The 16,283-nt window shown below is 44.5% G+C and overlaps 1 protein-coding gene across 2 annotated transcripts; it reads left to right on the top strand.

Annotated features, from left to right (window-relative positions):
• Positions 1-2,331: 2,331 nt before the first annotated feature.
• Positions 2,332-11,458, top strand: Gins3 (GINS complex subunit 3). 2 transcript variants are annotated; one of them, XR_006639329.1, is made up of 4 exons: positions 2,332-2,575; positions 5,870-6,103; positions 9,986-10,548; positions 11,094-11,458. XR_006639329.1 is itself a non-coding variant. In XM_004663499.2 (3 exons), exons 1-3 carry the CDS (start codon positions 2,390-2,392, stop codon positions 10,214-10,216), a joined length of 651 nt encoding a protein of 216 aa, XP_004663556.2. In that variant the 5' UTR covers positions 2,332-2,389; the 3' UTR covers positions 10,217-11,458. The 2 variants fall into 2 exon arrangements, 1 of the variants encoding a protein (XP_004663556.2); XM_004663499.2 differs by having other exon boundaries at positions 9,986-11,458.
• The last annotated feature ends 4,825 nt before the right edge of the window (positions 11,459-16,283 follow it).

Here is a 16,283-nt window from a genome sequence, read left to right as displayed (position 1 = left end):
ATCAAGGCTGGAAGGACGGCTCAGTGGTTAAGATGCTGCCTGCAATGCCTAATGACCTGGGTTAGATCCTCTAGTACCCACGTGTGGTGGTTTGATTCAAGTGTCCTGCATAAGCTTAGGTGTTCTGAATGCTAGGTTTCCTGCTGGTGGAGATTTGGGAATTAATGCCTCCTGGAGAGAGTGTATTGTTGGCAACATCACATAAAGCCAGATGCACAGGGTGGCACATGCATCTGGAGCTCGTTTGCAGTGGCTAAAGGCCCTGGTGCACCCATTCTCTCTGTCTCTCTCCTCTCTATTTCTCTATGGTTTTATTAAAAAAAAAAAAAGATAACAAAGCTAAAATGGGAATGGTGGTTCACAGCTTTAATCCCGATACTTGGGAAACTGAGATAGGTAGATTGTTGAGAGTTTGAATCCAGCCTAGGCTACATAGTAAGTTCCAGGCAGTTTGGGCTAAAGTGATACTGCTTCCAAACAACAACAACAACCAAACTGCAACAAAAGAGCAAATTTAGAGCTAGGAATATGGCTCAGTGATAGTGTGCTTGCCTAGCATGCATGAGACCCTGAGTTCAAGCCCCAGCAGGCCAATAAAAGAAAAAGACAAAACAAGATTAATATAATTAATGTTTGTGGTTTTGCACATCTGAAGCTCAGGTCTGCTCCCAAGGCTGTGACTTCTGAGGTCACAAAAGAGACAGTGTCTGTCGTGTTCACTAAAACATCGTGTGCTATGTTCTGAAACACTGCTGTTCTGTGATTCTGCAATTTTGAAGTGATCACATAGAAAACACTATTTTCAGGGATCCAGTAGGCACTTCTCAGGATGTAGGACTTGTATCCAATAAAATTAATACATATTATCAAGAGGCTTTGTTAGATTGGCTTACATGTTACCAAGCAAGGAGTCCAAAAATGGCTGTCTGCAGGCTGGAGGGTCTGAGAACCTGGTAGCTGCTCAGTCTATGAGGCTAGATGCCTCAGCAGGCCCACTCTGATGCTGAGGGCCTGGAGGATCTCTGGGTAACTGCTGATCATCGGTCTGTGTTGGCTGGCTGAAGAAGCTAGGTTCTGGTATCAGAGAAGTAGACTTCACAGAAGAGAAAGTCCACTTCTCCCTTGTTTAGGTAGGACACATCTTCTTGAGTGATGCTTCCTGAAAGATATCACTGGCTTGAAACCACGCACACCTCTCTTCCCATGCACCCTTTGCCCACAATTCTGCCCAGAAATGTTTTACAGTAAATAAATTCCATAGCACCTCTCTCAACAATCTGCCTTCAGACATTGCCTTGGCTGATAAATGCAACAAGGATCCTTCTGTGGTCCACCCCTCCCCAACTACTGGACCAGGGATAGCACCTGGTCTAGACACCCCAGTCTAGAAAGTGAATGTCAAAAGACTAAGGGCTGGGCATGATGGCCCACATCTTTAATCCCAGCACTAGGAAGGTAAAGGGAGGAGGGAGGATCACTGTGAGTTCGAGGCCAGCCTGAGTCTGCAGAGTGAATTCCAGGTCAGCATGGGCTAGAGTGAAAGTGACTAACTGGACCGGTCGGATTTCTTTTAGGGGTCTAAATTAAGGGCTACAAAAGGAGATGTCAGTTGGTGTTAAGGCAAACTTGCAGACCCTGAGAAACTTATAGACTGTCCCAGCCTTGTGATACCTAGTCTTCCTCCCATTCCAGCTGTCTCCATGTCCCCAGCAAAATACTACATATAGTTCATAATCTAATGTATAATAAACACTGAGGCAAGTCCTCGGGTTTTTGTTTCTGTAAATGTTCCCTTCATTGATTAAAAGAAATAGAGACAGTGAGAATAATGAGTAAACAGATTTAATTCGTCCTGGAGTGGATGGTGTAATGACGCCTTCATTTGAAGCTTGCAAACGTATGGTATTTTTTGAATCTTTTTAAAAAATATTTTTATTTATTTGAGAGAAAGAGAGAGAGAAAATGAGCGCGCCAGGGCCTTCAGCCGCTGCAAACGAACTCCAGATGCATGTGCCATCATGTGCATGGGTCCTGGGGAATCGAACTTGGGTCCTTTGGCTTTGCAGGCAAGCTCCTTAACTGCTAAGTCATTTCCCCAGCTCTATTTGAATCTTATACAAGCATTAAAAGGCCCATAGGAGCATGAAACAAGCGCTGTCGCTTCAAGAGAAGTTCCACTTTCTAGATACATTTAAGAAAGAACTTCTGGCGGGTCCTGGGGGGGGGGGGGGGCGGGCGCACAGCGTATCGATTGCTTCTGCCTGGGCCGTGGCGGGCCTCCGCGATCGGCTGCTCAGGCCTGGCGGGCGCTCGAGCGCGGGAAATCGAGTTTCGAGCGGCCGGTCGGCCTCCCACTCCGCCTCCCACGGGTCTCTGGGGTCCCGCCGCCATGTCCGAGGCGTATTTCCCGGTGGCGTCGGGCGCGCTGGGGCCCGAGGAGAACTTCCTGTCCTTGGACGACATCCTCACGTCCCAGGAGAAGCTGCCCGTGCGCACGGAGACGGCGCTGCCGCGGCTGGGCGCCTTCTTCGTGGAGCGGGGCGCGGGCGCGGAGCCGGACAGCGCGCTCCCGCAGGTGAGCCTTCCGCTGCCCATTTCTCTCTTCAAGTTACCCAAAGCCCTCAGTGGCTTCCGGAGTGCCTGAGGACTGACTCTAAATGAATACCTCATATCGCGGTGCCCCTTAACACTGCGTTGTGGGGCTGGAGAGGGGCATCAGCGGTTAAGGCGCTTGCCTGTAAAGCCTAAGGAGCCGGGTTCGATTCCCCAGGACCCAAGAAAAGCCAGATGCACAGTGTGGCACATGCGTGTGGAGTTCATTTTGCGGTGGCTGGAGGCCCTGGCGCACCCATTCTCTCTCTCCCTGCCCTTTCTCTCTCAAATAAATAAGTGACTATAGGTTATTTGTTACTGCTGTCACTTCTTAGGCAAGGATCATAAGACACTTTAATACCATTTTCATGTTACTGTCATATTATTTTAAACTTTATAAAATGTTTGCTTATTTTCGTATTCCATTACTCTTTTTTCATCCTGTTTCCAGATTTCTCTCTGGAGTCTTGGTTTTCTTCCTTCAGGATTTCCTTACTCTGTGTCTTCTGGAGGTTAAAGTGTTAGCTTCTGTCTCTCCGGGGTTCCCCAGATCAGCCCCAGGTGTGATGCATTACTTGCAGGCATACTCAAGATTAAGGTTTACTGCAGGGGACTGGAGAGATGGCTTAGCGGTTAAGGCATTTGCCTGCAAAGCCAAAGGATCCCGCTTCAGTTCTCCAGGACCCATGTAAGCCTTAAGCCAGATGCATAAGGGGGGCGCACACGTCTGGAGTTCCTTTGCAGTGCCTGGAAGCCCTGGTGTGCCCATTCTCTTCTCTCTCTCTCTGCCTCTTTCTCTCAAATAAGTAAATAAAACTTTTTTTTTTTTTTTTTTTTTAAGATTTACTGCAGGGAAAGGGTGCAAAGCAAAATCAGCAGGAAGAGGAGTCCAGGCTCAAGCTTGCAAGAGTCCTCCCCATGTGCTCACATTAAGATTTTCCAGTAGTAATGTTGAATATATTAGTGGTGAATACTCATATGTGAAAGTTTGTCAGAGTATCAGTGCACATGGCTTTATTTAAGGGGCTGGTCACATAAGCACTCTCTTTCTATCATAACCCAAAATTAAATGCCCTGCCTCAGAATTAGGTATTCAACCTGAATTATACATTATTTCTACAGTTCAGACACAGTGACTCTGGTGGGGACATTCCACATTCACACTTTTCTCTTTGAAATGCCTTTATTTCAACTTTTTCTAAAAGAGCTCTTCAGTGAGTATAGAATTTTATATTAGAAATTTTTTTAAATATTTTTTGTTCATTTTATTTATTTATTTGAGAGTGACAGAGAGAGAGAGAAAGAGGCAGATAGAGAGAGAGAATGGGCATGCCAGGGCCTCCAGCCACTTCAAATGAACTCCAGATGCGTGAGCCCTCTTGTGCATCTGGCTAACGTGGGTCTTGGGGAATCAAGCCTCGAGCCGGGGTCCTTAGGCCTCTCAGGCAAGTGCTTAACCATTAAGCTATCTCTCCAGCCCTAGCACTTTTTTTTTTTAAAACATTTAAAAAAAGTTTCTTTAAGCCATGCGTGGTGGCACATGTCTTTAATCCCAGCACTCGGGAGGCAGAGATAGGAGGATAGCCATGAGTTTGAGGCCACCCTGAGACTACACAGTGAATTCCAGGTCAGCCTGAGCTAGAGTGAGACCAAATCTCAAAGAGTCAAAAAAAAAAAATCAAGTTACTTTATTCCTGTTTGGCTTCCATAACATCTGTAGACAGGTTGGCTTTAACTTTTTTCTTTCAAAATGCTTTTATTATTTACTTGCAAGGGAGAGACAAAGAGAGGGAGAGAAAGAGAATGGGCACACCAGAGCCTCTTGCTACTACAAACTCCAGACACATGCAACATTTTATATATCTGGCTTTTTGTGGGTACTGGGGAATTGAACCCCGGCAGCCAGATTTTCCAAGCAAATGCCTTTAACCACTGAGCCATCTCTCCAGTCCTGGCTTTAACTTTGAGATGGAGTTTGGGTAACTCAGGCTAACTCTGAATTGTTGATCTTCCTGCTTCCACCTCTAGAGTGCTGGTATTAGAGGGTTATGCACTCACACCTACCTCATTGCTTCTTAAAAGCAGAGGGAGCCAAGCCTAGTGGTGCAGATTTGTACTCCCAGCTATTTAGAAGATTGAGGCAAGAGGATCACATGTTCAAGGCCTGCTTGAGTTCAAAGGCCATTCTGGGCAACTTAGTGTAAACCTGTCTCAAAATAAAAGGTAACATATCAGCCTGTGACACCTTGCCCCCCCCAAAAAAAATAGGGCTGGAAAGATGGCTGAATGGTTGAGGTGCTTGCCTACAAAGCCAAAGGAACCAGGTTTGAATCCCTGGGACCCATGTAATTAGATGCACAAGGTGGCGCATGTGTCTGGGGTTCATTTGCAGTGGCTGGAGGCCCTAGAGCACCCATTCATTCTCTGTCTCTCTTTTTTTCTCCCTCTCAAATTAAAAAAAAACAAAACAAAACATCTTTTTAATAATAATAATTCAGGGCTGGAGAGATGACTCAGCAGTTAAAGAGCTTGCCTGCAAAGCCTAACAGCTGGGGTTCAATTCCCCAGTGTCCACATAAGGCCAGATGCACAAAGTGGCACATGCATCCGGAGTTTGTTTGTAGTAGCTTAGAGGCTCTGGCATTCTCTCTCTGCAAATAAATAATTATAAATAATTTTAAAAATGCATATATATAATTTTTAAAAAATAAGTAACAGCTCAAGGTATAGCTCTGTGGTAGAGTAGCTACTCTCTAGTATTACATGGGGAGGGAATAACAGAATTACGTTTCCTAAGTTATTTAGTTACTATCTTTTTCAGTTTGGAACTTTCATTTGATTTTTTTGTTTTGTTTTGTTTTGTTTTTGTTTTTTTGAGATGGAGTCTCACTCTAGCCCAGGGTGACCTGGAATTCACTCTGCAGTCTCAGGGTGATCTTGAACTCACTGCAATCCTTCTACCTCTGCCTCACAAGTGCTGGAATTAAAGACGTGCGCCACTGTGCCCGGTTTGCATGTAGTGTTTTAAAAGGCTGCAAGGGGGTTGAGGAGATGGCTCATACATACTTGCAAAGTTTGCTGTCCTGGGTTCAGTTCTCCAGCACCCACATGAAGCCAGATGCAAAAATGGCACAAACACCTGGTGTTCATTTGTAGCAACAAGAAAGTTATGGTGCACCTGTATGTATGTATGCACATAGTGCTAGGATCAAAGGTGTGCGCCGCCATGCCCACCCAGTGCTTTGGTTTTTAAATTCTACGCTCTTGTCCACTGCAGGGCTCCAAGCTCGAACTTCCCTTGTGGCTGGCAAAAGGACTTTTTGACAACAAGCGCCGCATCCTTTCTGTGGAACTGCCCAAGATCTACCAGGAGGGCTGGAGGACAGTGTTCAGTGCAGATGCCAATGTGGTGGACCTCCACAAGATGGGGCCACATTTCTATGGGTTTGGCTCGCAGCTCCTGCATTTTGACAGTCCAGAGAATGTAGACATCTCCCAGTCTTTGCTGCAGGTAAGTACTTTGAGAACAGCCTCAGTTGCTAGCAGGTTTACTCAGGGAAATGTATGGTTCATGGACTTGGCTTGTTAATACTCTAGGTTGGCCTACAATTACACTGTCTTTGACAATTATTATTTTTTAATTTAAATTCAGTTTGCATAAAACATAAAAGTCAGTCTGGGGATGAAGGTCAGTGACAGAATACTTACCTAGCATGTATAAGACCAAGTTTCAACCCAAGCCCCACACTAAAATGAAATATATAAAAATTTTGCATATTAATAGGGCTCCGTGTGTTTTCATGCATGTATAATATTTATGTCAAATAACTGTCTCTTCAAACACAACTCATTTCTCCATGACAAAGTGTTTGAAGTACTATTTTTGTTTTTAAGCTTTATTTATTTGAGAGAGGGAGAGGCGAGAAAGAGAGAGAGAGAATGGGCACACCAGGGCCTCTAGCTACTGCAAACAGACTCCAGACCCATGCACCTTTTGCATCTGGTTTACATAGATACTGGGGAATCAAACCTGGGTCCTTAGGCTTTGCAGGCAAGTGCCTTAAGCACTAAGCCACCTCTCCAGCCTCTTTTTGAAGTAGTGTGTCCATTATTGTCATTTGGAGCAACTCCATTGTACAGCAGCACTGCAGAACTTCTTACTCCTAACACCTTTTAAAATGTGATGTGGCTACTACTTTTCACATTTGCTTCCAGAGAACTTGAACCAGCAGGAAGTTTAAGAAATGAGACAAAGGTGACATATTAGAAGTGACAGACACATAGATAGACCATCCTGGCCCGGTCACAGGCCTGTTCTAGAAGCTCATTGGAAATACTTGAGTTGCTAGCTTACTTATTTCCTTCCCTCCTAGGGTTAATATGTGGCTGTCTCATTAATTACCTCAAGCTACTTGGTCAGTTTTTCACCTGTGAGATGGAGTTAATAACAGTATCAAAATTATAGTTATGGGCCGGGCGTGGTGGCACACACCTTTAATCCCCAGCACTCAGGAGACAGAGGTAAGAGGATCGCTGTGAGTTTGAGGCCACTCTGAGACTACATAGTTAATTCCAGGTCAGCCTGGGCCAAAGTGAGACCCTACCTTAACACCCCTGCTCCAAAAAAGAAAAAAATATTGTTATGGTAAAAACCATGTAGTGCCATGTCAACTTAATACATTCAATAAACAGTAACTCTAATTTGTTCAGTTTTTTCGAAGTAATGTCTCACTAGCCCAGGCTGACCTAGAACTTATTTTGTAGCCCTAGACTGGTCTTGGACTGACAGTAATCCTCCTACATCAGCCTCCCATATGGACAAAATAATGTTACAAGTGTGTTGTCATAAGTTTTTTTTTTTTTAACTTTATTTTTATTATTTGAGAGAGAGAGAAAGAGGCAAGAGAGAGGGAAAAAGAGAATGGGCATGCCAGGGCCTCTAGCCACTGCAAACAAATTCCAGATGTATGCACCCCCTTGTGCCTCTGGCTTACATGGGTCCTGGGGAATTGAACTGGGTTCCTTTGGCTTTGTAGGCAAGTGCCTTAACCACTAAGCCATCTCTACAGCACCCCCCCCCCCCCCCGTTTTTGAATGTTAGAAAAACAATCCTTTATGCCCCTTGGACATAAATAGTCAAAAGTGGGGCTTGAGGTTTGACCCACTTGGAAGAGTGCTTGCCTAGCCTGCATAAAGCCCTGGGTTCAGCCCCTAGCTCTACTATAAGTTCATGGTCATCCTTGGCTACATAGCTATATATAGTGAGTTCTGGGCCAGCTTGGGCCATGTGAGACCTTGTCATTTTTGGTTTTATAAGAACTGTTGGCTCAAAACAGAAGAACTATGGTGAAAGAAATGTCCTCAGTATATTGGGGGAAGTGGATGGAGGAGAGGGTGCAAAAAGGATATATGGGCTGGTTATAGTGGTGCACGCCTTTAATCCCAGCACTCAGGAGGCAGAGTTAGGAGGATTGTTGTGAGTTCAAGGCTAGCCTGGGGCTACAGAGTGAATTCCAGGTCAACCTGGGCTAGAATGAGACCCTACTTCAACAAAGAAAAAGAGAATATATGATGCAAACATGACCAAATTTTGTGATATTCATATATTAAAGTCCCCAAAGAGTTGAAATTAAAAGAAAACTGTTCAAGACATGTTTGTTCCCTGGGCTATGTTGATGTGTGACATCCCACAGACTTAAGTGTTCTTTAGTCCCCCATATGCTAATGCTGTTTTTATTGTAAACTGTGAAGAAAAGTACTACTATCCATTTGGAAAAAGAAGTCAATACATAGATTAAACTATATACTTGATCTTGATCTTGATCAAGTTTATGAAACTCTTGAATAGAAAGCTAAAAGTGAGGAAAGCTTATTTTGTCTTATGATACACCAAGACTTTTAAAAAATGTTTTCTCTTTATACTTTTTTAAAATTTTCTCTTCTGGTTTATTTTTTATTTATTTATTAATAGAGACAGATGGATAGATAGAGGGAGAGAACGGGCACACCAGGGCCTCTAGCCGCTGCAAACGAACTCCAGACACATGCACCACCATGTGTATGTGGAACCTGGAGAATTGAACCTTAGAATGGATCCTAGGCTTTGCAGGCAAGTGCCTTAACCGCTAAACCATCTCTTCAGCACCCTTCCCCCCTTTTTAAAATAGGACCTCTCGGGCTGGAGAGATGGCTTTAGCGGTTAAGCGCTTGCCTGTGAAGCCTAAGGACCCTGGTTCGAGGCTCGATTCCCCAGGACCCATGTTAGCCAGATGCACAAGGGGGCGCACGCGTCTGGAGTTCGTTTAAAAAAAAAAAAAAAAGGACCTTTCACTTAGTTACTCGGGCTGGCCTTGAACTTTCTTTATAGCCTTGGTATGGCATAAACTATAATCCTCAGCCTTTCTAATAGCTGGGAGTACAGGTGTGTGCCAACAGACCTGGCTACCAGGACTTGTGCTCTTTTTTATATTTTGTTTTTTGGTTTTTTGTTTTCTAGCTCAGGGTGACCTAGAATTCACTGTGTAGTCTCGGCAAGCTTTGAACTCACAGCAGTCCTACCTCTGACTGCTGAGTGCTATGATTAAAGGCATGAGCCACCATGCCCAGCAAAGTGCACTTTTTTAAAATCAGTTATATGGTTTCTTTTTCCATCACTGTCTTCAAATACATTAAGAGTTGCTTTTCTTTGCCGTGAGACAGTTGAAGAAACTGGAGCAGGGGCTTGTGCTCAGAGCCTGATGGCAAAATGGTACCCCTAGATCTTACGTCCCCATCCTATCTCAGAGAAAAGTAGAAACGGTGTTCAAGTCAGTGAGAACTTTGTTCTGGTTGAAAACTGTTGGCGTGTGGCTGCAGTCCTTACTGTGTGCTTTTTTGCCTGTAACAAATACGTAATGCTTTTCCAGAAGTCTTCCAGCCCTGTGCTGCACTCTTTATATACATGGTACTTCACTACGTTTCATAACAGTCTATTGGGTTTCCTTAACAGTTCATTTCTTGGTCAGAAATCAAGGCTTGGCAATGTGTAGTAGCCTACTTATGTAGTAGAGAGGCACTGAGGCCTCCTGATTAACTTCTGAGACCAAATTCCTTCAAGGCATTTACAGGTTTCATCATAATAAAAATGGATCTGGCCATGGAGAGGTGGCTTAGTAGTTAAGACACTTGCCTGCAAAGCCCAAGGACCAAGGCTTGATTCCCCAGTACCCACATGAGCCAGAAGCGCAAGTTGGCGCCATGTGTCTGGAATTTGTTTACAGTGGCTGGAGGCCCTGGCTCACTCACACTCAACCCTCTCTCTCTCTCTCTCTCTCAAATAGATAAAATATTTTAAAATGCATCTGGCTTTATGGGGTGTGATATTTACCCTAATTTCTCTCACTCCCCTCTTCAGACTTTCATTGGACGCTTCCGCCGCATCATGGACTCCTCCCAGAATGCTTATAATGAAGATACATCAGCACTGGTATCTAGGCTAGATGAGATGGAGAGGGGCTTATTTCAAACAGGACAAAAAGGATTGAATGACTTTCAGTGTTGGGAGAAGGGTCAGGCTTCTCAGATCACAGCTTCCAGCCTCGTTCAGAATTACAAGAAGAGAAAATTCACTGTCATGGAAGACTGAAAGCAGAACACAGAATTGTTGCTGGTGGACTTGTCCTTTGTGTGTTCTTGATAAGACCTAGTTCACCTCATATAAGATCAAATGTGTCCTGTTGCAGGGCTTTTAACCTACAGCAGTTTCAAGGCTCAGCATCTCAAGTTGGGGGAGCATGGCATGGATGCCCAGTACTGCCCTACCTTGTTGACCCACCATCCCTGAATTTTGACCCAAAAACACAAGGCCAAGGAGAAGTCAAATTCCATCGTATTTAAGGAATATGGACATAATGCATTGCAGTGGAGTTGGAGCTTGGACAACCTCAGATATCTAGTTTCACTGGCTGCAAAGGACAGGTACAAAGTGGGTCATGTTTTCCACTCACAAAATGTTCTCTTGGGCTTATTTGCCTCATCTTCCCTTCCTCATGGTTGAGTAAAAGACAGCAACACCATGATGCTGGCCTGACTTAATAACTCCTGCTGCTACCCACCTGCAGGGAATTACCCCAATTCCAAAACAGGAAATTGAGAGAAAGGGGGAAAGTCAGATGTATGGCAAGGTAAAAAAGAGAGGATGTTGCTTTTGTACCTGGAATCGGGGCCATGTGAGTTGGAATCACACACTGCAGTCACCCAGAAGGTCATGGTCTGGTTGTGTTGGTAACATACGGTTCATCCCCCCCCCCCCCACACACACACACTCTTCCATTCCCTGTCTAGAGAAGCTGTCAGGAAGGTGTTAGGAATTGCAAAGTAGTAATTAAAGGGTGTTAACCAGCCTTTGTTACATCTGGGTATCAGAGCTAGAAGTTGCAGGGTGTGAACAGCCCAAGCTGAGAAACTTAACATGGCAAGTGTTAAGTGGATAAAGCACCTTGATTATATTTTTTTCTCTTCAGGAAATTTTGCAGTATGAATGCAAAGAGAACTCTTGACCACTTACTGCCAGGCTTTAAACAAGTACAGAGTCTTCTAGGCGAGCGAGGAAGAAACCTCTGGCTGAATAAGAAATAGCATGACCTGGGAGCCGTGGACTGTCCGTTGTGCAGCTTCTCCATGACACGTCCTCCTCCAAAACGCCACAGCTAGTGAATAATGCCTGTGCTGTTTACAGACAGACTGGCGTGTCTAGATCACATCACACAGGTGTCTTGGCATAAACTTAGAATGATACATGAGCTTAAAATATCTGTTTTAAGATGATATTATTGTTTCTACAATTTGATTTTAGTTCTAAATAAATGGTGGGCTTTCCTGTGTTGTATTCTGTATTTATGTAACTACTTTGCAGATGATCAGCAAACCATTTTCTTTCTTTGGTCTTATTTGATACCAAGAATCAAATCCACGTTTAGCAACTGCTCTTTTGTTTATACAATTTGCAGATATGAAGTACATTTTGTCACAATTGTGTCTTAGGAAGGTGACACTTCAGTTACTACCACAGCTTTATTTATTTATTTATTTTTTTTTTGGAGGTAGTGCCCCGGCCAGCAGGGAGTTGAACAAGGACCCGAGGGGAAGTTAACCTGAATGATAAAAGGCAAACAGACCCAAGAAGGAGACCATGCTAGATTTTTGTCAAGGCCTCAGAGTCTTTATTTTTTACACAGTGGTTATATAGGGGAAGAAAAAAAGGGGGGATGTGGGGTTCCTTCCCGGTCAGGTAATGCTGAGGGAAGGACCAGGCCTGCTGGTTCCTCCCTAGGGGTTGAGGGGATGATGAGCATCGGACGACTCAGAAACCTCTCCTGGCCACCGGAGAAAAACCACACTGAGTTGGGAGTCTTTTCAATGCAGGAACTCGCAGAAACAACTCACTTTATTACTCTGAGCAGTTGCCTATATCATGTTGGGGACGAAGGCAGGGATTTTAGGATGGGGGCAGAGGTAAGGGCCAATAGTAAACTGTAACTATTGAAATAAGGCCAGAAGCCATTAGGCATCTTGCTGAGTCCTAGCTGGCCAGAGACAGGTCGCCAAACTTTAGCTAGACTCAGGAAGTTCCACTAGGCCTCACACCTGGGCCTTTCAGAGCCCAACAGGGGAATAAGTTGGCTGATGTGATTTAGGGCTTTGGAATTGTCAGGAAACCTAGAGGGGATGTTATTAGGTTTTCATCTAATCTTGCCTCAATGGCTTAACATCCTGACTGCACCAGGCTTCACATCCTGACCATAAACTGGCCTTTTGCAAAAGATAAGATTCTGTAAGCAGTCTGCTGACCGATGTTCCAGAAGTATGAGTCAGCTTATGAGCAGGCCCAGGCAAAATGGAGAGGCTTTTGTTCTATGGCTCCTGACAAGGTAGGGTCTTGCTATAGCCCAGGCTGACTTGGAATTCATGTGCAGTCTCAGAGTGGCCTTGAACTCACAGCAGTTCTCCTACCTCTGCCTCCCAAGTGCTGGGATTAAAGGCCTGTGCCACCACACCCAGCTACCACAGCTTTTATACATAGTTATCAACCCAGAAACCATCCTGAGAGGGAGAAAAGCATATGTTTACTTTCTGTATTTAGTGTCTACTTTAGCAGAAGTTTGCTTTTACCAAAAAAAAAAAAAAAAAAATACAAAGACTGCTGGTTTGTTTTTTTTTTTTCCTCTTCCTAAAAAGAAAATAAAGCTAGGTGTGATGGCACAAGCAGTTAATCTCAACATTTAGAAGGCTAAGGTAGAAGGATCACCATGAGTTCAAGGCCAGCCTGGGCTGTAAGTGAGTTAGTTATAGGTCAGCATGGAGCTAGAGTGAGTCCCTGCCTCAGGAGGGGGGAAAAAAAAGAAAAAGGATGAAAGGAAGAAGAAAAACAAAACAAATAACCCTAGGTGCCATGCCAGGAAATTGAGGGTATACATGTAAAGAATTTGTTTTAAATTTTGAACAGATTAAATCACATGTAACTTTTAAACCCGTTTTAGTTTTACATTTCTCTTCAAACCTGCCAGACGCCTACCTGGTCAGTTTTTTACATTACTGTTTAGTTCCTTCAAAAAGGTGAGTTTTTGGAGCCAGGCATGGTGGCACATGCCTTTAATTCCAGTACTTGGGAGGCAGAAGTAGGAGGTTCTCCATGAGTTTGAGGCTACCCCGAGAGTAGTGAATTCCTGGTCAGTCTGGGCTAGAGTTAAGACCCTATTTCAAAAAATATATTACTAAAATACAGGGAGTAAATATGCATCTTGCTCTTTAAGAACTCTGTTTCCCAGTTAAGTACAAAAGAGCACCTCTTTCCCCAAGGACCAGAGGAGCTGCAAGAAGGGGTAGGGCAAGGCTCAGTATCTGGGTTCCTCAGCTGTCTCTGACCTCTACTCTTTATCCAGTTCCAGGCTTAGGCTGTGGATCTTCATCTATATGCTGAGGATTCCCAAGCTCACATCCAGTGCAGCTCTTTCCTTCTAGTTCTAGATTATGCCTAGCCACCTGCTTGGTGTTTCCACTTTAGTCTCTGACCCTTCCTGGCTAAGACTGGGCTCCCAGCCTTAAACCCAGCCTACTTCTCTGACCTTCCCACGCTGATAACTCCATCTTTCCTTGTAGGCTCAGGACCTTGACTTTTCTTACTCTCCATCTCTTGCACCTACCTTTGACTCATTTGTAGACTAACACCTCTTGCCTGTCGCTAGTGCTGTCACATGGGCCCAGGCTCCCACCATTTTCCTGGATTGTTGCTGTCACTGCCTAACTGCCTCCCCACATTCTCTGCACCCCTCCACCTTCAGACTTCTCACCATAATAGCCAGAGGACTCTGTCTGAAAAGTCAGATCATATCTATTCTTGTCTCAGAATCTTCCCATCTCAGTGAAAAAGGCCACCCAGCAAAATCTAGTGCTGTATGTTTAAAATTTTGTCATTAGGGGGCTGGGAAGATGACTGGGTAAAGTGCTTACTGATTCAGATCCTCAGAACTCATAACATCCCAAGTGTAATGATGCATGTCTGTAATTCCTCCACTGGGAGGTGGAAATGTGTAATCCCTGGTGCTCAGTGGCCATAGTCTAGATGGATTGGTGAGCTCTAGTTCAGCAAGACACCTTGTCTTTTAAATAAACATTCCACCTCAAGAAATCTGAGCACTTTACCAAGCTTCCCATTAAGCACTCAGCACCATTAGACCAGCTGAATACTGTGAAGTAGTCAGTGAGAACCACAAATATTGACCAACTCATTCAAGTTCACATAAAAGTCTTAGAGATGGAATGTTCATAACCAGAAGTTAGGGGACCCAGAGTTCAATTCCTAGAAGCTTCAGTGTTTGTTTTTTCAACATAGGGCCTTGCTCTATCCCAGGCTGACCTAGCATTCACTATGTAGTTTCAGGCTGCCTCAAACTCACAGCTATCTTCCTACCTCTGCCTCCTGAGTGCTGGGATTAATCAGGTGTGTACCACCAGCCCAAGAGAACTTAATATCTTTACAAAGTACTGATGTGCAAGCCAGGTGTGGTAGTGCATGTCTTTAATCCCAGCACTCGGGAGGCAGAGATAGGATCACTGTGAGTTCAAGGCCACCCTGAAAATACAGAGTGAATTCCAGGTAAGCCTGTACTAGAGTGAAACCCTACCTCAAAGAAAAAAAACCACTGGTGTGCAAATGTGCCAAGACTGACCTTGACAAGAAAAAAATGTGCAGAAGCTGTGTGTGTGTTTCTGAGGGCAGATTTTTTTGTGTGTGTGTTGTGGGTTCAAGAGAAAATGACTTCAAGGAATTTGTTAGAACAAAATGTAGGATGTAGATGGGCATTGTGGCACACGCCTTTAATCCCAGCACTTGGGAGGCAGAGGTAGGATCATTGTGAGTTAGAGGCCAACATGGGACTACAGAGTGAGAGCCAGGTCAGCCTGAGCTAGAGTGAGATCCTGCCACAAAATAACAACCATGGCCTGGAGATATGGCTTAGTGGTTAAGATACTTACCTACAAAGTCAAAGAACCCAGGTTTGATTCCCCAAGACCCCACTCAGGATTACATGTTTGTGCCCCCATATCCAACTTGTTTTCATGTGATCTCCAACTCAGGTCCTCAAGTTTGCAAGGCAAGCACTTTACCAACTGAGCTATCTCCCCAGCTGGTCTTCCATGAAAATGCCACTATGTAGTTACTTTTCTCATCTGTGAAGAATGTGTTTTGGTTCACAGTTTGAGGGGCTGCAGTGTAGTCATGGCCGGGGAGGACATAGTGCAGGCAGGAGCAGGAGCTTGCAGCCGGGACTCCATACCAACTCACATCTCAGCAGAGAAAAGACCAGAAGTGGAGTCCTTGAGCAATCAACCTCAAGGCTTGCCCACTTCTTCCAGCAAGGACCCTGAGAGCAAATGACTTACAGAACTTTATAGAACTGATGGGCCTAGCTTGTTTTGGTCTGAGCTCATTTCCTGGGTTTACTGGTTTTTTGTTTTTTTGTAATTTTATGAGAGGGAGAGAATTGGCATGCTAGGGCCTCCATTCACTGCAGTCCAACTCCAGATGTGTGTGCCACCTTGTGTGCATGTGCAGCCTTGCGCTTGTGTCACCTTGTGCATCTGGCTTACATGGGACCTAGAGAATTGAACATGGGTCCTTAGGCTTCACAGGCAAGCACCTTAACCTCTAAGCCATCTCTCCAGCCCAGTCTTCTTTTCTGCCTGGTTAGTGGAGGCAGTGAGGTGCAATCTAACACAGATGAGTTGGCTTGGTAAGTAACTACTATAGCATGGAAGGATTGTCCTTCCTGTTTCTGAAGCAGGGTAGAAGACAACAAGAGGGATATGAGAAGGGAAAGAGCCCCATCTCCCTGGAGTCTGGTTGAAGTCCCTTCCCCATTGAATGTCAAGATTTGATACAACTAATAAAGTTGCCTATAGAGACAACATTACCTTTTCTAAGGCTCAAAGATGTTAAAAAAAAAAAAGAGAGAGAGAGAGAGAGAGAGAGAGAGAATGGAATTTCAAAGGGGAAAGTGCGGGAAGGGGGGGGAGGTAGGGTGTTACCATGGGATATTTTTTATAATCATGGAAAATGTTAATAAAAATTGTGAAAAGAAAAAAGAAAGAAAGAAACCAATCACGGTGGCTCTTGGGAGGCTCAGGTAGGAGGATCACCATGAGTTCAAAGC

The sequence above is a fragment of the Jaculus jaculus genome, chromosome 1, assembly GCF_020740685.1.
Source record: "Jaculus jaculus isolate mJacJac1 chromosome 1, mJacJac1.mat.Y.cur, whole genome shotgun sequence".
Classification (NCBI taxonomy): domain Eukaryota; kingdom Metazoa; phylum Chordata; class Mammalia; order Rodentia; family Dipodidae; genus Jaculus; species Jaculus jaculus.
Note: the sequence above shows the minus strand (reverse complement) of the source record. Positions and strands in the feature narration are given on the sequence as shown.

What these genes read in the sequence shown, in the direction of transcription:
- Gins3 (XM_004663499.2), top strand. Translation starts at nt 2,390, where the DNA reads ATGTCCGAGGCGTATTTCCCGGTGGCGTCGGGCGCGCTGGGGCCCGAG. An exon ending in CGGACAGCGCGCTCCCGCAG is followed by an intron (nt 2,576 to 5,869) that starts GTGAGCCTTCCG and finishes TGTCCACTGCAG; the next exon opens with GGCTCCAAGCTCGAACTTCC. An exon ending in TCTCCCAGTCTTTGCTGCAG is followed by an intron (nt 6,104 to 9,985) that starts GTAAGTACTTTG and finishes TCCCCTCTTCAG; the next exon opens with ACTTTCATTGGACGCTTCCG.